The 23,059-nt window shown below is 30.2% G+C and overlaps 3 protein-coding genes across 7 annotated transcripts in view; all 3 read left to right on the forward strand.

Annotated features, from left to right (window-relative positions):
* The window catches only part of LOC100163765, a 281,589-nt gene that overhangs the window by 44,601 nt on the left and 213,929 nt on the right, over positions 1–23,059 (forward strand). The gene's annotated exons all lie outside the window — the stretch shown is intronic.
* Positions 11,791–13,990, forward strand: LOC100568833. Of its 5 annotated transcripts, none has more exons than XM_029489464.1 (5): positions 11,791–11,859; positions 12,124–12,168; positions 12,324–13,116; positions 13,337–13,590; positions 13,651–13,990. In XM_029489464.1, the coding sequence occupies exons 3-5, from the start codon at positions 12,349–12,351 to the stop codon at positions 13,928–13,930; spliced, it is 1,302 nt and encodes a 433-aa protein (XP_029345324.1). In that variant the 5' UTR covers positions 11,791–11,859; positions 12,124–12,168; positions 12,324–12,348; the 3' UTR covers positions 13,931–13,990. The 5 variants fall into 5 exon arrangements, with proteins under 5 accessions (XP_029345324.1, XP_029345325.1, XP_029345323.1 ...); XM_029489465.1 differs by having other exon boundaries at positions 11,796–11,859; positions 12,319–13,116; XM_029489466.1 differs by lacking the exons at positions 11,791–11,859; positions 12,124–12,168 and having other exon boundaries at positions 12,199–12,567; positions 12,679–13,116.
* The window catches only part of LOC100159178 (lactase-phlorizin hydrolase), a 28,344-nt gene continuing 21,320 nt past the window's right edge, over positions 16,036–23,059 (forward strand). Inside the window, exon 1 of the mRNA XM_016804534.2 lies at positions 16,036–16,240. Within this exon, the coding sequence (XP_016660023.1) occupies positions 16,138–16,240 (103 nt within the window). The 5' untranslated portion in view covers positions 16,036–16,137. The remainder of the gene's footprint in view (positions 16,241–23,059) is intronic.

The following is a 23,059-nucleotide window of genomic DNA, read 5'->3' on the forward strand; positions in this document are numbered from 1 at the left end:
AAAGAGAGATTAACATCAAATACCATAGGCATTTACAAAACACAATAAATCACGCTTTAGGCGGCTGCTGGCGCTTTATCGTCCATTGTGGGCGTTGAATCATCAGAGTGTACCTGCAGTTAATAAATCTCGAGTTTTGAAGCGAACAGGACTTATCCTGATGCTCCGGCTCCATTACTCTTAAAGAGAGATTAACCTCAGGTACACAAGCAAATAGAAAACAAACACATTTTAATAAAATACATAAACCAATGATGTCAACTAATAAACATCCATGAAAATATAAAAAAAACCACATATGTGTTGCAAGCTTATGCACAAGGAAAAAGAAATGTTAACAAATGTTATAATCCAAACCATTCTTATCCCACTATAATATCAAAATCCATTGTATCCTTACAAAAGAAGACACACAGGTGGTGGTTAATTATAAATACAAAGAGTCGACAGTGTATGGGCAAAATATGAACTTATAACTGGTATAAGATATTGTAATACAAGTCGTAAAATAATAGTAACGTGCATCGATCCACACCAATCAGAGATATATCCATTCCAACAAGGATCAACGAGTACTTTTCACAGCTACACGAGGTAAGTGAACACACCATATATTTTACACTCTATGACAGATTATCAACTCCGTACTCGGCTAATAATATTCTGTAGTAGAATAAAAATAATATAATATAAGTGCCGATATGCGTACCTTCTTAATTTCCCATACCCTTTGTAATTTGCCGCACTACTCCGCACTTCACCGACTTCCCTTTTTCTATTTTATCTTTTTTTTATTTTTATCTCACTACACATGCTTATTAAAATCCCTTGTAAGATATGTATAGGCAATCGAATATGCAGTATTTCGGTTACCTACTTTATCATAATTATTGATAACTATATAAATGGTAAACACGATACTAGATAGTATTATTCGCATTATTTTAATATAACTACTTGTTTACCAAATACGAAATGATATAGCTGTTATAGGATTGTACTTGTACCAAATTTAAGTCAATAGTCTATTATATTTAAGTTTGACCGCTTTCACGCATAGACACATACAATTTATGTCGCGAAAACATAATATTAATTATAATAGCGAATTTAAATACGCCATACAGACTACAGTCGATAGACACTGAGTCGCCAGAACGTTCGAACTTTGGTGCTCGCTGATAGTCGGCAACCAACGTCACTCGTAACGGTTATTGTCGACGGTCACCACTGTGTATACATATGATTACAGAAACATAGTCATTTTTTATAAGGTTAAAATGAATTAATGTTATGATAATACCTGCAAAATTATACCATTCACTACGTATACACCGTGTGGATTCTTGGCGGTAGTAGTCTGTATCTTGGTGTGTATGTGACATGTGTGTGGTTTATTGTAATTAGTAATTTCGTCTAAATTTGAAATTAAAATAATTATAAAAAAAAATGTATTAATGTATATTTTTAGATTTTTTGGTTAGAAAAAAAATTGTTTAAAATTTCAAGTAACCAAATTATGTAAACAATTATAGGCTAATAAACCTTGTATTGGAAGCCTTAAATAAATAATAAAAAATTGTATTTTATTCAGTGTCTACTGTCTATATTTTCAACCAGGGCATGAAACCGCTTAAGAAAAAAAGGTAAAGGACCCAAAAAAATGTTTGTAAGTAGTTAGCTGTCTTAGGGGCTTATAGAATTAGTGGTAAATGGTCATTGATTAACGGTTACCAAAATATCTCTAAAAATGTGGTGACCGGTTATCGGTTTGTAAGTGGTTATAATTATTAAATATTACCGTTAACCACTTCGGAAACGATTTTTTCCATTTATGTTTTTTTGGAAAATTTAAATTTTACTTAAATTTACAGAAAACAAATATCCACTTTATAAAGTGGTTCAGGACAAGCTAAATTAAAAATAAATACCTATTTAGCGATATTTTATCATTTTAAGCTATGGATGAATATACATTTAAATTAAATTATTAATTACCCATAACCATCGATTGTAAAATAGTTGATGGAAAATTGTTAATCAGCGTCCTCAATTACAATAAAATAAAATAAATAATAATATAATATAATATCATTGTAATCGAAAAACGGTTCTGAGTAGAGACTGTTTGTCACTTATCAGCATGAATATTTTATATTATATTATTTATATTGTTATTACCTATTATTAACACGTTGGCCGATAAGTTGAATTAAAATTATAAAATTAAAAAAAAATTACTAACATCGTTATTTAATATGTAATGTCGTCCAGATTTTAATATAAAATAACTATAAAACAACTTTGTTTTTATATTTTTGAGATTTTTTGGTTACACAATTACATACATTTCAACCACATATAGAGGAGAGCTTTGGCTGTGCCATGCTATAATGAACTAGGTATGATGGCAACGAACCAGTTTTTGTATTATGTTGTGCAAAGATGGCAATGCTCATTCGCCAGTTTTCATTGGCTTAGATAATATTATCATAATAAGAAATTTAAAAAAGGCGAAAGACCTGCAGTGCCATTTTTTGTCAGAGTGATGGTCGGAGGTTGTGGAGGATGCGTATCACGATGTGTGCATCTTACCTAGTTTATTATACCATGGGCTGAATAAGTGGCTGAATGGTGCGATACCGAAAAAATAAAAACGATATTCCAGAGCCAGAGTTCTCTTTTTTAAGTGGTGAAAATTTCGTTTCTTTGTTATGACTGTAGCCTCTCGGTTATTACCCGTGCCAAAACATTTTTTGCTATGTTATACATTTGTAAGACAGAGAGACATATTCCGGTACAACGTCCTCTTAAATAGGTTAGGTTAGCTAATTTTCTGCCTAATTACCTTATTTCCTACTCATTACACATCACGATTTAAAAATGTCGTGGATACGGAAAATTTTTTTACTGGTATAGATACAATAGTAACATTATAAATAATAAAATATTATTAAACACAGGTAATAGGCACTGCAGCTATAATATCTACATTTTACAAGATATAAGATTATGAATATAACAAAGCAGGGCAAGTTAATGATATTTTTTTAACGCGTTATAAGTTAAGTTAGGTATTTATTTTTAAATATAATTATTATATTTTTAATTAATTTACATTTTTAAAACATCATTTAAGTTAAAATTAAGTTAACAAATAATTTTAACTTAACTTTAATTAATTATAAGTTAAGTTAATTAGAAAAAATGCATTGAAAAGGTACTAAAATAACTAATAAGACGTGTTAATCACTTGGATAGGTACTAATAAACCTATGCATAAAGATACATATCGTATCTATTGATGTCTTTATATACGAACAATTAGTGTTAGTTACATAATTACCACTATATTATTAATAACTAATACCTAATTAATACGACATATTACTGATATTAGTGATGAGCAAAACAAGACCAAGACCAAGACTTTCAAAATCTTGGTCTTGGTCTTGGTCTTGCAGACTCAGTCTTGGTCTTGGTCTTGGGTATACACCTTAATATTGGTCTTGGTCTTGGTCTTGCAGACTCGGTCTTGGTCTTGGTCTTGGTCTTGCGCAAGACTCTTGCAAGACTCTTGCTATTTTCACAAAATATATATAAAAAAAACTAAATACCTGTTATAGCTGTGTGTAGGTTTTTTGCCATGATATCTAAGATGAAACTTAAGTCCAATATATTACATAGTATATTCATAAATCAAACATTAACATAAAACAAGTCAAACAATTTATCTTCTAATTCATTCACATCTCGCTTTGGTCCACTATATCTTCAATGTCACTCATTTTTAACACGTTGACTGCGGCATTGGTTGAACTGAGCGATCCCCCTATGCGGGACATTTTTCGAAATACGGCATACAATTATAATCATTATATTATTATTTCATTGGCTTATGTGAAAAACATAATTAGTGTGGCTCCACGTGGAGCCGATTTCGAGTAATATATAATGATACCTACCGTAGTCCGTAATGACTTTCAGCAATTATTAGTATATTCGATTCAAAGTAGGGGTGTATTATGGACATACATCATTCTATTTTGACAACTTTCGACGTCTTTATCGATTTTGGGAAAATAAAATAATTTTCCAGTAATTGTTAATTAGTATGAAAACTACCCATGTTATTTTGTAATATTAATCCTCATTATATTTTTAATCTTTTTTTCAATAATCGCCTTTTCCTCGAATACTGATAAAATGTCATTACAATACAAATAAATTCTTATAACCTATTTTTGTTATAAATTATTAGTTAATGGAATCTAGAATGTGTTTTCGGGGAAAAAAAAAATTTGCAAGACTGCAAGAGTCTTGTAGTGATGATCTTGTTTTGGTCTTGGTCTTGCAGCTTCGGTATTGGTTTGGTCTTGTTCTTGCAAGCCTAATCTTGGTCTTGGTCTTGCTAGACCAGTACCATCTTGGTCTTGGTCTTGGTCTTGGTCTTGCAGCAAGAGTCTTGCGAGACCGCAAGACCAAGACCAATTTTGCTCATTACTAACTGATATTGGTTTTTATTTATAAAATTATATACTTAATTCTTCGTAAATACACATTTTTTTCTGATAATAATTTCTATATTCTATAAACTTATAAATTAAATAAATAATGTTTTTCTAAAAGTTCAAAATTAACTTAATTGGAAATATTAAAAATAATATAAGTTTATTTTAAATTAACATAGATAAAAAAAAGTTAAGTTAATAGGTTAAAATTAACTTAACTTTTAATTTAACTTATAACTTTTTAACTCGTTAATGCCCAGCCTTGGAATATAAAGTTAAAAGGGAAAGCGATGGAAAGCGATGATAATATCAGTATGATTATAGTACCTAAATATGTATTTAATTACGACAAATTTAAGACTACGATATGCAAAGGGAAAAGCATGATTCAAACGTCTAAACCTTAATTGTTTGCTCCTCCCCCTCCACCGTGCGTTCTTAAAACAATGATCTTGAGTATAATACCGGTTGTCTGTAGGTACATTTTATTCAAATTAAAACGAATAATAAACAATAAAAAGACGAGTTTGTTATTATTATAAGTAGACTATGAACTTGCCGGGCTTAATGATCAATAATAAAAAAAATACTATGTACTGATTTATCAAGTGTTTAAAACCGTCGACAAATATTAGACGGTAGAATGTCTAAACTCGTTTTACTTTGAAATTAATTTAATATTGGTACTTTAACGCGTTATTTGCAGTTTTAGGCTTACAGCAAATTAAAATTCGAGCGCTAAATATATTTAAGGTACCTTTATGTTCTTTTGTAAACCATTTTGACGTTTTTATTTAGATATTACAAAAAGTTCCAAATTTTTTAAGAATTTTTTTTATATACTGTCTAATAGATAAATAATATTCTTTTATGAGATGACCTTATAATTTAAAATAAACATTGTATGGTAATACATATATTACCTACTTTAATGGATTAAATTATAGATATAAAAAATAAAAGTGACTACTACTTATCGGCAATAATAAAATATAAACATAAATATAACTTACTGTATAACCTTATCATTAATTAAATAAATGTAGGCATGAGATATATATCATATAATCATATAGGTATGTACATTTAATAAATATCTACAAATATAAATATATATAATATACATTAAAATTATAATCAATGACCTAACCGTTCATCTTTATATTCGTTTGAAAATTGATAAAAATGTGTTAAACATACCTATACTAAATATCTAGCTATACTCTTATTCTCGACATTTCATTTAGATTATTACGAACTGTCCAGTTAATATTTTCAACAATTCGTATTGTGTTATGTTTCAAGAATTTAATGTAAAAAAAAATATTGATCCACTATGATTTATAAAAGCAACAAGTTATTGTATGTATTAATCTTGATTTGGACACACATTTTGAACGTTTCTGAAAGCACAGTTTCATTTCATCATCATGAAAATGGTAAGCACCGATTAAAATATTATGAAATATGTATTGGACTTAATGATTTATGAATTTATAGCTTATAAAACATTATGCTAATTGTAAGTGTACGAATTACAATACTTCATAACTTAGTGCAAAATAATTAAGAGGATGTCACACCTGCATGTCTTGTCTCCGTCTTACAAATGTACATCATACCAAAAACCGTTTTGCTTATAACTTTTATCTTTCTGTGTTTGTAGTAGTGGCTCCAAAGTTTTTGAACAATATATACCTAAAATAAAAAATTATCTACGCAACGGCGTGCCTATATTTTAGATAACATAAATATAATAAAAGTTATTTGTTTCTAAACATTTCGTGTTTTGTTTTTTGTTTTGCTTGTAAAAAATGATTTTATAGTGCTAATAAAAAGAAAAGTTTCGCAGTTATTCTGTTGCATAGATAAAGTTCATTATTACGTGTTGTGAACATTTGGTAGTTCTATAACAAATAAGGGGTGAGAAAAATTATCTCGTGCAAAACAGTTTTTGCTATGTCGTACATTTGTATGACGGAGACAACACATTTGGGTGTGACGTGTTAGAAAAATAATACCTATTGATGTTAATATACCTTATGCCTAACTAAAAATGATTATTTTGATGATTGAATTCAAGCACCGACTTTAATACAAAACAATAAAACTAACCCATATTATATAATATAAAAATTATTTTAAATTACAATTAAACATTTAAATTTGAACAGTTCAGATACATAAAATATGTACTATCATAGGTAGTGTATTATTAACTATTGTGTAGTATACCTGCCATAAACATAATTTTACTTATTTTACTTATTACACATAAGTTAATTAAATAATATTATATTTACATTTACAGTTATTTCAATTAGGATCTTTTATCCAATAAACTCGCAACAAAAATATTACACACTTTACAAAAGAAAAAATTATTAAATACACTTAAAATAAATATTTAAATCTCTAAAATTGTACTAAGATTAAGAATAAACAATTAAAATGTAAAATAAATTACGTGACGACAAGGCATATTTTGTTTAAAATAAACCGATTTATTACCTGTTTACTACTCGAGTGTTTTAAAATACCATACCTTGGTAAATATCGAAAAGCGTGTAGGTACCTCGGTGATTTAGAGGTGTTTCAACATGGGAAAATTTTACATTTAATATAAAAATTACCCATGGTTTTTATTTTATTATTATGGTTATACAAAATTTTAATCTATAAAAATTTACAATATTTTCGGTAATTATATCATGGCGAGGTACTAATAGTAACAATAGTTGTTCGGACCAATATTTGCCGATATGTGGATAGGCGAGCACGATGATAACGACGACTGTGCGACGGATACTACAATCCACCACCACCGCAGCCGCATACGTCGCACCTGTGCTTTGTTATTATTACAATTATTAAATATTATGCCGTCAACCAGTTCGGCCGTTGCGTTTGTGCGTAACACACCGGTTCCGGTCGCGCGTGGCGTTGTAACGGCGATCGCCGGCCTGATTATTGTTAAGACATACGTTTATGCTCTAGTGTCAATAAAAGTTTATATCCGTTCTATTATTATTAAGTCGAATTAGCGATCGTACAGCGTTGTTACCACGGCGGTGAGTGACACGCGCTATAATATATTATAGTGGTGCGCGGGTGTGTTATATTCGTACCTACGTTATATGATAATATAATACTGTTACCGTGATTGCGTGGCTGGTGTCATATCGGTCTATGGTCGGCGGCGGCAGCAGCGTTCCCGGCAGATGTGCATGCGGTCGGGTATCGTTATACTAATATTATTATTGTAAAGCCATGGTGGGCTAAAATCGTTACATTGTCGAGTTGTTATTAGTTTACTAGTATTGATTGTGAATTATTCTTAATATCGATATTCATATATAATATGATATATTATATTATACCTCTGAGACCGGTCCGTTAGGGAATCTTATAATAAAAGGTCTGTAAAACGGGATTGCCGTATTTATACATTAAGATATATTTATTTGATTTGTATCCGATTTGTCATAATGTGTAAAAATATATCTGGTATTATCATTATGGAAAGTGTGTGATCTATTATTCGTATCAAAACCAAACACTTAACCTCATAGACTTGTAAGCGTCGTGGTATATAGTATATCAACTCTTGGGAGATTTGATACTATTGCCCACATTTTTGGTAGCAGAGAGCGCGGTTGTTTTTTTTATTGTAATAGGTGTTTACATCCCCTATAGGTTAAGTTTGTTTTATATTGCTTATATTATGTCTACTCAAAACTCCCATAGTGATAGTGAACGGTCGGAGCGTTTAATTAAACGTTGTATCATGCGACGGGATAGTGCTATTCACGATATGAATGAACTAATGAAAATACTCATTCGACCAGAACACCGGTCGTTTCAGCATATTCTGTGGCGGCCGTCCCCTGCGGAAGAACTGATCGAATACGAACTCAACACTGTAACGTATGGAACCGGACCTGCTCCATACTTGGCTATCAAAGTGTTACATCAAGTGGCCGAGTCTTGTCGTGTCAAACACCCAAAGGTATATGAAGCACTGTTTCATAATACTTATGTAGATGATGTCTGTGTGGGCGATGATGGTCTCGATGGTGTGTTAAATCTACAAAGGGATTTAATGATGGTGTTGGAAAAACATGGGTTCGAGCTGAAGGAGTGGACCAGTAATTGTGAAGAAATATTAGCTCGTATAGATCCATCCTCACGTTCGAAAAGTACCATGCCATTCGAAAATTCTGAAGACGCATATGTACGAGTACTGGGATCACACTGGGATCCCGCTCATGACGTGATTGGCTATCATGTGTCACCAGAACTAGGCGTTTATACCAAACGAGGGGTCTTGTCAGTAATTGCCAGGTTATATGACCCTATTGGTATGCTGGCTCCCGTTACCTTTTGGGCCAAAGATTTTTTGCAACGATTATGGAAATTAGGACTTCATTTGGATAGTGAATTACCACATGAACTGGTAAGCGAGTGGCGTACGTACTTAGACGATCTTCCCACCGTGTCCCAATCCACGTTGCCGAGACACATTGACATTGTCCCGGCGACCGAAATACATTTGTGCGAATTCTGTGACGCCTCGAATAAAGGCTATGCCGCGGTGGTCTACAAACGTGTATATATTCGTAATACCATTAAAATATATCTCTTAGGAGCAAAGTCAAAGGTAGCCCCGGTCAAGATCATGACGACACCCCGCTTAGAATTATGCGGAGCATTGCTATTGGCCAAGTGGATGGATAGACTGAAAACGGCATTGGAACCTCAGGTAAAGATTGACAAGATGTACTCCTGGACCGACTCGTCAATCGTTTTATCTTGGTTGGTAGCAGCTCAAATTAATTATAAAATATTCGTGACCAACCGAATCGCTAAAATCCGGCAATTACTTCCCGATTGTCAATGGAATCATGTATCTTCCGAAGATAATCCAGCGGACTGTGTGTCTAGGGGTATATTAGCGTCAAAATTAGCGCAGCCTACACTGTATTGGAACGGGCCTCATTTATTAACGGATCCGGAGACCACAAGAAGTCAGGTTATCCTCATACCTCCAGATGAATTGCCGGATTTAAAGTCACACGGTCCCCTGGTCACACTAGTCAATACAACCGGTGACTTCGCGGAAATTATCTCCCGATACTCTTCCCTATCATTTGCGCAACGAGTGTTTGCATTGGTATGGTGTTTTATTGCTAAAACAAAGAAATGCAGTCCAGGCACCGAACTTATTCATCGGGGGGAGTTGCAGAAGGCCCGAGATACGCTAGTGTATATGGCCCAACGACAATACTTTGGAACATGGAGGACGAAATTACATGACAGCTCCCCAAGTAATATCCCTAATTCCTTCCGAAAATTGAAGCCGTACCTTGATGAGTGCGATATTATTCGGGTTGGAGGACGACTTCGTAATTCAAATTTGAGTGAGCATGCAAAATTTCCTATGTTGGTGCCCAAAGGGTCACATTTAGCGGGTTTGATTTTACGACACTATCATCGATGTTATTTACATGCAGGACCACGTGCGTTGGGATCCGTAGTTGCTCGAGTATTCTGGATTACTTCTGCTCGGAGTGAAATTCGGAAAGTTATTCACCGATGCACCACATGCACCAAATGGGCCGCCGTTCATCCACAACCTATTATGGCGGATCTCCCCACCTCAAGGATTACACCAAGTCGACCATTTTGTCATGTCGGCATAGATTATGGAGGTCCGTTTACAGTCCGAGAAAGCCGTCGGCGAAAAGCGATAGAATACAAGGCGTACATGGCGCTATTCGTATGTTTTGCCACGAAGGCTGTACACATTGAGACTGTGACAGAACTATCGACCGAAGCATTTTTAGCGGCATTTGATCGTTTTATTGCTCGGAGAGGAGTGCCTACGGATGTTTATACCGACTGTGGAACCAACTTCGTAGGAGCAGAACGGCATCTGCAAACGTTATTAGGACTAGAAAAAGAAAAGAATGTCGTAATAAATGACACCACGTGCAATTGGCACTTTAATCCACCGGCAGCGCCCCATTTCGGAGGACTTTGGGAAGCCGGGATTAAGTCAGCCAATAGTCGTTGAATAATAACAACAAATTTGATTGTATAAAAAGTTTTATTATCTTTACCTATAAGTGTCCAAGTTAATGATTATAATTAACACAATTTAATTTAAAACAACACAAGATTGATAGGTTATTGTGCCTCTATAGGTACCTCTATAAATGGTTAAAAACGCGGCGTGTTACGCTCGTCGTGTATAGCTGCTCTGATATAAGCCAATGCATTTTTAATTCGACAGAATACGCCGTTTGTAGCCCCGGCCTAAATTGTTCATACCTCTATAGGTACCTAAGGCACTATATTATGTACTTATTTATAAAGGTTGCCAAGTTAATAAAAATAATCAACTCAAGTTAATTTATGAGAACACAAGATCGATCTGTTAAATGTTTTCTGTTAACAAATCATAACTCAATTCAAAAAGTGAATTTAATCTTTTCATTTAGTACCTTTGTGGGTCACAAAAAAAATTGCCATACTCTTTCTAATTTTCTAATTTTAATAAAAAATTGTATTCGACTTTTATCGTAATTTACAGTGATGTATATACCTATTTTAAATTTATGGTTTAGATGATTATCAACATATATAAATAAACACATCTTGTAATGGATGTGTTAAAATGTAATTAAATTGCATAATGTATAAAACCAATTAAAACGAAAAATGATTCTGAGCCGACTTCCGAGAACGTTTTATAACTTTTTTATTTGACATTATTAGGATTATTAGTAATTTATTTGTCTATTAGAATCGAATGCGGGATGTTTATTTAATTTTTTCTAAAAACATATCAAATATTATTATAATACATCATATTCTATTATAAGTAGGTACTGTTATTAACATAATAAGTCAAAACAAAATTAAATAAACTATGTACATAGCGTGAAACAGTGTGAATACGATTGTGGTTTAATTAATAGCTTAAAAATAGTTTAGATAATTTGATGGTAATTGTAGCTTGCATTTAAATTGCATGTAAACATTATAAAATTATACTCCACGAGATTATATTAATCTTAATTTTTAAATTATTGAATGTGTATGTTGTTTTGTTAAACGGATTCATGAATTGTTTCAGGTACCTTCAATGGGATGAATTAAGTTATAGAAATACATTCAAGAAATAATTCTATTGGAATGCCAATACAAGACAATGATAATGATATTCATATTATATCAACGAATATAAAAGAAATCATTAATCTTGGAACATTTCAGAATAATAGTCGAATGAGTACTTCATATAAATCAAATGATTGGTATCGACAAACTATAGACTTAGATGGTGAGTTATTACTTATTTGTAGATCCTGGATAACCTGAATGACCTAAAATGGAAATGGGTAAAACATTTACATAATAAAAGTGTTATAATTTTAAAGCAATGTCTTTTATTTGCCTTCCCTCTTTCCCGGAAAAATATATGTCCTAATAATAATTAAAAATGTAAATGCTATAGGTATATTATCGTAGGTAGGTCAGTAGGTGTGTAGGTGTGTGATATATAATTTTTTTATTATTGTCAATAACTCATGTTTATTACCTATAGGACACCGCGGTTGTTCCAGGAATGAATATCGAAAGATGAATTCATGTAATTTGAATACAATTTTTTATTCTTATTAGTCATTATGTTTTTCACATGGTAGTATATATTATTTAAATTTCTTATTTACTAGGTATTTACTAATTTTATGTTAGTATAAATTATAAATTAACTTTTTTTCCTATACATTTTAATAAGTATAGACATGTAAGAACGCGTAAAGACGGAATGCATAAATGGCTTTGTACAGTTAAAACGTGTTACGCAAGCATAGTTACTGATGCGCATAAGACTTCTATTGTAAATAATATTGGTGAACATACGCATGAATCTAATTCTGAAGTGAAAATAGAAAGACAAATTTTGCGAGAAAATTGTAAAAGACAAGCAGCAGATGGAAGTTCAACACAACCTATCAAAATTATTAGAAAAGAACTAATGGATAGTGTAAGTTATAATTTCGAAATGAAAGACATTATTTCTGTTCAGAAAACTATGTATGATAAGAGAAGACAATCGTATCCCCTATTTCCGACTTCGTTAAATGCTATACGTCAGTTACAGAATATGAAAGATGATAATTGTTGTATGCTGTTAGAAGAAAATTTTGTTCATGTTTCGACTGTAAAAAGTTTAGTTTGCATTACAAATAAAGAAAATTTGCAGTTTATGATGAATTGTTCAGAGCTATTCGCAGATGGTACATTTCAATACGCTCTTAAACACTTCTATCAACTTTATACTATCCACTGTTATAAAAATGGATTTTATGCACCGGTTGTTTACTTTTTTTTGCCAAATAAAACCAAAGAAACCTACCAAAACATGTGGCTATTTCTTGTGGACCTGTGTATGAAGTTGACTTTAAAAAAACTAGAAGTTACTCAATTCAGACTAGACTTTGAAATCGGAGCTCACGAAGCAATTAGAGATATATTTCCGGATGCGAAATTGATGCGTTGCAGATTTCATTTAGGGCAAGCCTGGTGGCGTAAAGTATGTAGAGTATAATATTATTTGAATAAATTATTTTTGAAATTTGACAATAATTTTGATACATAAAAACATATATATTATTTATATTATTTTATATAGTATTTCAATGCATAATAATGTACATACATCGATAAATAATATGCAAAATAATATAAATAATTTATTTGAAATACCTATAAGTTATTGAATTTAATTATAAAATGTAATATTTAAATTTTAGATACAACAAGAACAAGTATTAAGAATTGCTTATATGAACGAAAGTGACCAATTAGGAACATGGTTAAAATCATTCTTTGCACTTGCATATCTCCCATTTACCGAAATTGAGGATGGTTTTCTTGAACTAATGGCTACGTGTCCGAACGAAAAATATGGTCATATTTTTTCTGACTATGTACTAAAAACATATATTGAACCAGAATGTCCATTTCCTCCAGAAATGTGGGCTCAAGAACCAAATACGAATCCTCGGTGAGCAATTTATGCAATATATATTTTTAATATTCTTAATTGTTTATTTATGATTTTTAGTACCACAGGTGGACCTGAAAGCTTTCATAAGACTTATGATGGACAATTCTACAGTGCTCATCCTCCAATACATGTTCTTATTCAAATATTGACAGAAACTCAAATGCAAACCAGATCGATTATACAATCAGTTAATAATGGGAGAGTAAAGAAAATGGCAAAAAAAGACTTGAATAGAATTCAAAATACAATAAAGGATTATGATGAGTATAAAATTCATAAAAATGTTATTCATTATTTAAAAGTAATAGGTTATAGATGTCAAGGATTCCAAATTTAAGGATTTTTAAACAATTTATTTACGATAATTTTATTAAAACAATAATTGACGATTTATTTATTTATAAATTACTTTTTTTTATTATTTAGTTAACCTCATTTAATTTATTATTCTATTATTAATTTTTTTCTTATGAATTATTATAGAACTAAATGTATTCGATATTTATTATATATTATATTATATTATTATTTATTTTATATACAATGAAATTAGTAAATTTGACAACGTCGCATACAATTTCATACGCAATCGTGTTTATTTTTTTGCTTTAAGGTACTTTTACCTTTTTTTTACTTTTTTTTTACCCATCTACAAGCATACGCAATCGTGTTGCCAAAAAGGACAAACGTACGCAATCATGTTCTACCCAATGATGGTATCGGTAATATAGTAAAAGTCGTGAATGATTTAAAATCTAATAAAAACACTCCTATTCACTTAGGTAAGGGTTTATATCTCACACCGTATAAGGGGAGTTCGTATAAAATCGTTGAAGGTAAAGGTTTATTCCTAGCACCGTATAAAGGCGGGTCAGTGGTGAATAAATCTAAAAAACCAACAAAAAACTAATTGATACGCTACTACCCGATAGAGCATTGTATGATTATGAGATTATAAAATACATTGACTTGTTGAAAATACCTCATTTCATCGGAGTATTTTCCAGAGACAGGTTGCCTTTACATTATAAGCATCGTGTCGTGAGTCGGCTATAGTTAATTTGGATGTCGATAAGGATGAAGGAACTCATTGGGTAGCGTATAAAAAAATCGGTAAACAAGTTAAATATTACGATAGCTTTGGGAATTTACCCCCACCACTAGAATTACAGAAATATTGCACAAATAAGAGGTTGTCGATTTCATTTGGGGCAAATTTGGTGGAGGAAAATCCAAAGTTTAGGACTTACTAAACTATACAATGATAACACAGACGATCGTCATTATTTAAAATATTTTTTTGGATTGCCATTTTTGGAGCCTGAAAACGTCATTGACTGTTTTACTGACGACTTTTTAGCAATACAACCTGCTGAAAATGACCGGATTGTGATATTTACAGACTACATTTTTGAAAACTATATTTCACCAGATGCTATGTTCCCCCCAAATATTTGGGCGCAATTTACTGCTAGCTGCAACCATACTACTAACAGCTGTGAAAGTTTTCATTCAAAACTAAATATGTCGTTCTACACTAGCCATCCTAACATTTATAACTTCGTTGATGTGTTACTAGAAGTTCAATCTGAAACATACATAAAATTCAGAAGTAAAAGTGTAAGAACAAAGAAAATGTGTGAAAAAGAAGCTTTCATTAGAGAACAGATGACAAAACTCGAGCTAAAATAAATAGATAATTTTGAATTAGTTAAATCGTTGAGTTTTAAGTTTTTGCCAAAACAATAGAATATTTTTATTTTTTTCTAATTTAATTTTTTTATTATATTCTAGAAACGCAAAATATTATTATATTTATACATTGTATTTTAACAAAAACAATAGCTAAAAAATGAAATGAATATACGGTATTATTAATTTACGAATATTAATTTTTTATTTTTTTTATTATTATTATCATTATATATTATATTCTAGAATCGCAAAATATTATTATATTTATACATTGTATTTTAACAAAAACAATAGCTAAAAAATGAAATGACTATACGGTATTATTAATTTACGATAATTTTTTTTTTATATTATATAGTATATATTATATATGTAGTATATAGATTATTGTACGGCCGCAATTTGTACGTACCTCTCATAAACCCGGGCCGCAACTCACCAACACCGCCTATATCGATCGTCTGATTATTCTCTAAGACTATTATAGATAAAATTATATAATCGTACTGAAAGTGTATCAATACAAAAATGTAATCAAACGACCTCAATTTCTTATCTACATTGGACTGCGAAAAAAACGTCATAATGAATACGTTATGTCCTATATATATATTATATATCTTATATAATATACATTAAAATTATAATCGATGACCTAACCTTTCATCTTTATATTCGTTTAAAAACGATAAAAATGTGTTGTACATAGGTACCTATACTAAATATCTTACTCTACTCATATTCTCGACATTTCATTTAGTTTATTACGGACTGTCCAGTTAATATTTTCAACAATTCGTATTTGGTAATGTTTCAAAAATTGAATGTAAAAAAAAATATTGATTCACTATGATTTATAAAAGCAATAAGTTATTGCATGTATTAATCTTGATTTGGACACACATTTTGAACGTTTCTGAAAGCACAGTTTCATTTTATAATCATAAAAATGGTAAGCACCGGTTAAAATATTATGAAATATATATTGGATTTAATGATTTATGAATTTATAGCATATAAAACATTATGCTAATTTTAAGTGTACGAATTACAATAATTGATAACTTAGTGCAAATTAATTAAGAGGACGTCAACCCACATGTGTTGTCTCCATCTTATAAATGTACAACATACCAAAAACCGTTTTGTTTATAACTTTTATCTTTCCGTGTTTGTAGTAGATGCTCCAAAATTTCTGAACATATGAAGTAGAAAGTTATCTATGCAACGACGTGTCTATATTTTAGATAACATATACATATACAATAAAAGTTATTTGCTTCTAAACATTTCGTGTTTTGTTTTTTGTTTTGCTTGTAAAAAATGATTTTATAGTGCTATTAAAAAGAAAAGTTTCGCAGTTATTCTGTTGCATAGATAAAGTTCATTTTTGCACAGGTAAAGTTCTTCTTTAGGTGTTGTGAAAATTTTGGTAGTTCTACAACAAATATGGTATGAGAAAAGTTTGTCAGTTTCTGCTATGTTGTACATTTGTAGGACGGAGACAACATACGCGGGTGTGACGTAGGTATATTAATGGAGCGTATTTATCTTTATTGCACGTCTATGTTATCGACGTTATCGTTAATCTAATAATAATAGCAATTTGTTCTATATAATAGTGTATTTATAGGTGTATGACTGAATTATATGGGCAAGTATATTTTCCCTGTCAGTCGTGTGTGAACTGTCGCGTGTTAGCATATTTAATAAATTTTATTTTGCATATTTAACATATTTTCATGCATATTTTACATTTTTTTTGTGCATATTTTGCATTTTTTAACTTCTATAACTTCCGAGCCCTAGTCATGACCCACTATACACACCGTGGTCCATGACCACCCACCCAACTATAAGGTGTATCGATGGATACACCTTGAGTATAAGATAGCCGCCACTGGCAGATATGGTATGTCAGTCTAGGTATAAGACATATTATAATATACTTATCTATGGTATTAAAAAAAATTGACCTATAATGTCCGTAAACAGCTCAAAAAGAGTCAAATTATTTTCAAAATTTTATCGTGTATAGAAAACGCTAATATTAACATTCAGTGAAATTTTCAAGTATCTACAGTGATTCGTTTTTTAATTACAACAAAATTGTGACTATGGATATTGTAATTTTTTTCATCTGCCATTGAAACATTATAATAGGAACCTTCTATTAAATTGTCAGGCTTTTTTAACCAACAAATAACATTTTATTGATATTTATAGAAAAAAAAAAAACTAAAAAAATGGAAACTGAAAATGTCCGTAAACAGCTCAAATAAATTAAAATATTTTAAAAATGTTATGGTGTATAGAAAATGCTCATATAAACATTCAGTCAAAGTTTTATGTACCTACGGTTATTTGTTTTAGAGTTACACCAAAAACCAAAATAAATTTTCTCGAATACAGAATCCCGTTTTTCCTTAATTTTTCTTTTATTTTTCACACCGCTTTTGAAAACTACTAGAAAAATTTGACTTTTGAACCCCCAAAGTACCAAATGGATTCACTTTTCTATCAGAAGAGATACTTTTGAAAAAAATCGAAGCACTTTTACTGCCCTAAAAGGTGATTGCAGACACAAAAAAAAGAAAATAAATAAAAAAATAAAAAAATACAAAATACAAAACACATCATTGTAAAATCAATACATTCATCCTTCCACTCAGAATCTAAAAATCCTAGTTGGATAAATTATCCATATTTAATTAAAAAATGTATATTTTTTAAATAAAAAGGTGTGCAAGTGGATGTTGCTCTGCTGTACAGTTGGTTACAAGTGGGGCACTGTAGGTATAATGGATAGTATTAAATTTGAATTCAATGATATAATATCACTGTATAAGAAAAACGAGCGCCGCCGTCGCGCTCGTTTTTTACCGTTTTTGTCGATAAGTCAAGTTTTACCCCTTTTTGACACGTCTTGGGGCCCCGTCGATGACCGTCTATTCACGTTCCCCGCCAAATTTATTAGTCACCCGCCACAGTACTTCGCTCGCGGATATTGGAGAGCAGAAAGTGTCGTTATTATAAATGCGCCGAAAAGTTCGATTTTTACTATTGATATATTTACATGTTTTTTTTTTATTCAATCAGCTGCGTTATTATATTATATTTTACTGCCTTTTGTCATTTTGCCTAATCCATAGGTAGGTTCTTATATGAACATAAAATAAAATTAATAAACAACAATATTTAATTTATCTAATATTTAATATTATCTACATTTAGTGAGCAACGTGCCTAAATCGTTTGACATGGGCTCGATTACGTGGTTAAATATTAAATATATAATATACTATGTAGTAGGTAATTGATATTATATTACAATTTTTAGCTGGTGAGTCACATTTGGTTGGGTTAAGATACTGCTACAGATTCTAAATAATAGAATATTAATTTTAAAAAAAAAGGAGGGTAAGTGGATGTCGCTCTGCTATACAGTAGATTACAAGTGGGTCACTGTATAATGGATGGTATTAAATTTGAATTCAATGATATAATATCATTGTATAAGAAAAACGATTCTGAGCGGAGACGGTATGTCGGTCTATAGGTATAAGACATATTATATACTTATCTATGGTATTAAAAATAAACCGTGCTTATGTATTTTTTAGATTTTTTAGTAACAAAATTAATTACTTACATGGAATCTTGTTTTAAATTTTCAAATCTTAGATACAAAAGTTGACATTTTATACATTTTTAATAACAAAATAATTATTCAAATTTAAATTTGATAAATTTTGTCAAAATTCGATCTTTAAATGCTTATAAAAAAAAATTGTGCATATATATTTTCAATATCGTTCAACTGCTATTGTAACAATATATCAGGAGCCATGCATTAAATTTTCACACTTTTTTACCAAACAAACAAAATTTTATTGATATTTATAGAAAAAAAAACTAAAAAAATTTAAAACTGAGAATGCCTGTAAACAGCTCAAAAAGAGTCAAAATATTTTCAAGATGTTATGGTGTATAGAAAATAAAAATATTAACATTCAGTGAAATTTTCAAATATCTACAGTCATTCGTTTTTTAATTACAATAAAATAAAAAAATCGTCACATGAGATATCCAGCGAATATCAAATGTTGTAAAAATATGAATTTCAAACACTCATAAAATTTTAATTTGATATTCTTGTAGACATGTTTTTTTTTTTGATAAAGGTAGACAATATTATGAGGGATCTTGTATTACATTTTAAAATCTTAGATTTAAAAAGAAAAATTTTTACGAATTCTTAACCCAAAATAATTTGCTAATTTTTGTAATTTTTACATATTTTGTTAATTTTTGAACTTTAAATGCTAATAAAAAAAAAAACTGTGACCAAGGACTTTAAATATTTTTCAAATGTCATTGTAAAAATATAGTAGGATCCTTGTATTAAGTTTTCAAGTATTTTTTACTCAACAAATTAAGATTTATTGACATTCATAGAAAAAAAAACTAATAATATTGGAAACTGAAAATGTCCCTAAATACTTCAAAACAAATCAAAATATTTTGAAATTATTATCATGTATGGAAAATGCTAATATAAATAACCTGTGAAAATCATATGTATATACAGTAATTTTTTTGAGAGTTACGCCAAAAACCATAATCGATTTTGTCGAAAACCGATTTTCCGTAAAAATTTCTGGATTTTCCCGGATTTCGTTTTTCACGGTACTTTTGTAAGCTACTGGGAGTTTTAAATTTTGACTACCCCAATGTACTAACTAAATTCACTTTTCTACAAGATACCGAAGATGAAGATCAAAGCATTATTTCGACTACTTATCGTGTACAAGACACAAAAAAAAATTTAATTTAAATTTAAAAAAAAAAAACATACATCATTGTAAAATCAATACATTCATCGTTTCACTCAGAATCTAAAATAGAACATTTATACATTTAATGAAAGTCTGAAAATTAAATTGTATAATGATATGACTATATACTATTTTGATATAACTTATATGAATAGGTTTAATAAATTATGAGTATTATATGAAATTAACTATTTAATAAATAATAAATTAACACTTGATTATTATTTTACGTTGATACATTTTATCTAACATATGGGTAGGATTATATGGAATGGTTCTTTTGTTCTTGAATAGATAATAGTTACATAACTAACCTTCATGTATAATATGTAGTAGGTACTTAATCTAGTGATGTAATTTGGTAATTATAAATACTGTTGCAGCTACTAATTAAAACAATATTAAGAAGCTAATAGATCTAATAGAACTAATTCAATTCTGGCTAAATTTTATAATGATATGACTATACTATTTGATATTGTTTATATAGATAGGTTTGATCGTTTGACATTGACTCGATTATGTGGTTGAATATTAAATATCAAATATATTATAATCAGGGCTTGGAACTTTATGCGCTAAAAAACCATGAAATATGTGCATATGTATGCACTAAAAAAAACCAAAATATGCGGTATAATATGCATTTATTATTTTATAAAAGATGTATTTAAAAGCATAATTAATAATTATAGACACAAAAATTTTTTTTTATTTTATTTGTATTTTTCTTTCGATAATGAAGCTGTTCTATACTGGATCTATTCCCAGAGTCCTAAATTTAAAAAAAATAGAATTTATCAAATACAGTGATTATTAAATCATGTTAGGTATTCATTGTTATATTTACCTGAATTACACTGACTGATAAGATGCTTTTTTATGTTTTCAAGTTTAAATGATCGTCTGTTGTGGCTCAGAAGGTTTTTGTAAACAGAAAATGATCTTTCGACATCCACTGACGTAATTGGTGCGTACTTGTAGAAAACAAGGTCATATTTTGTTGTCAGATCTTCGGGAAGATCATCCATGGTGGAGATAGATCCACTAAGTATTGACGAGATTTGTTTTAATGTTTTTAAACCGATATTTTTAGACAAAACATTTTCCATTTTTTCATAGACTTTTTTCCCTGGTTCACCTTGAACGGATTTTAATTGTGTTTGAACATTGTCCACAATACTCAACGATTCAGCTGAAGGCATGTTTTTTGTCTGCAGTTTCAAAATTGATTCGGAAAGAACTTTAAAATTTGAAGTAATATACACCAAATTATTTTGAACGTGTTCTTTTACCAAATTTTTTTTTGAAACTTTAATACTTAAAGCATCATTGGAGTCCAACATATTTACAACATCACGAATTTTTTCGTAATATTTACAATAATAAAGTACAGCATTGATCCAGGTACCCCATCGGGTTATGATTGGTTCTGGAGGTAAAGGGATATCCGGTGCGTAATTTTTAAGCTATTGCATAGCTTTTATCGCAGGTCTGGTGTAGTGACTGAAAAAAAATTTTTCGTAACGAAAAAGCGTGACCACTTTGTTTATTTATACATACTATAGCAACCTGGTGACCATAGCAACGCATAGCTAAATTATAATTTAATTTTGATAACAGTTATTTATTTTTAAATAACAACGACTATGAACATCAAGCGCTTATAAATATAATGGTTTTGTTATGGGTTGCTATAACAATAAATTTATATATATAAATATATAATATATAATAATATATTTTTAATTTTATATATTTATAATAATATATATAAAATATAATATATTATAGCAATAAAAACATAAACTATAGTTTCTATGATACAAATTCCTGAATAAATAGAATAATAAAAAAATTTAAAATCATATCAACTTTTTATTTATTTAATATGCAATAGCTTTATCGCGGCAGTCCCCGAATGCCACTTTTAATATTTTTTAAAATTTTTATGCGTGATGGTGCTTTTTTAAATATTTTTTTTTACATTAGCTACAATTTTATCAACAGTACAAAATTGATTTCGTACTTCCTCCGAAACTCTATGGAGGCCATGAGCAGCACAAGTCACATGTATCATTTTAGAGTAGAGTACATTCAGAGATTTTCCACACTTTACAATATACGGCGCAGCGTTGGACAAAAATAATAAAACGTCGTCGTGTCTTATCCCATCAGGCCATAAAATGCTTAAAGATTTGTCAAAAAGTTTACAAACTGTAGAGTGATTGGTCTTTTCTAGTGCTTCAGTATTCAGTAAAAAAATTGGACCAGCAGTATCCTCTTCTAAAGTCCCTATTATTACATTAGCTATATACCGACCTTCTGCGTCTGTTGTTTCATCAAGTGACACCCAAATTTTTCGGTCGAAAACATGTTGCCTAATTTTTTCCATCATTTCGTTGTAGCAGTTGTCTAAATAGAATTTTCGAAGTACTGATTCTGTGGGGACATCTTTTCCATAATAAACTTCCAAAAATGTCCGAAACTCTATATTTGATAGTTTATTTAGTGGTATATTAGCCGATACTATAGCTTTGCATAAATCCAGGTTGAACTTCGATTTTTTAGACGGTAAATCATTGGTTAATAATTGTTGGCACTTGGTCTCTCCTTGATTTTCTTTACGTTTAACAGAACGCAAATGGTTTTTCTGTTTTCAAGTGCTGTATTACGCTGGATCTTCTTTCCGAATCGACTTTCGTTTCGCAATATTTGCAAAATAATACCCTAGTGTCAATACTAAGAACATTTTTACCGAACTCAGACACGAAAGTATTTAAACGACTACTTAATTTTTTTTTTTCTTTAGGCATTTTAATTTTTGTCTGACAAATATTAAAATCAGAATATTACGTGACACATAAGCGGTAATCGAGCACGGTAAGCGAACAATACGAACCACGAACACACTAATGTATTAAAGTAACAGA

Source organism: Acyrthosiphon pisum, chromosome A2 (assembly GCF_005508785.2).
Source record: "Acyrthosiphon pisum isolate AL4f chromosome A2, pea_aphid_22Mar2018_4r6ur, whole genome shotgun sequence".
Lineage (NCBI taxonomy): Eukaryota > Metazoa > Arthropoda > Insecta > Hemiptera > Aphididae > Acyrthosiphon > Acyrthosiphon pisum.

Excerpts from the sequence above, each read along its gene's own strand:
- LOC100568833 (XM_029489464.1), top strand. The coding sequence starts at position 12,349 with ATGCATAAATGGCTTTGTACAGTTAAAACGTGTTACGCAAGCATAGTT. Across the intron at positions 13,117-13,336 it reads GGCAAGCCTGGTGGCGTAAA|ATACAACAAGAACAAGTATT; the intron begins GTATGTAGAGTA and ends TTTAAATTTTAG. Across the intron at positions 13,591-13,650 it reads GAACCAAATACGAATCCTCG|TACCACAGGTGGACCTGAAA; the intron begins GTGAGCAATTTA and ends TATGATTTTTAG.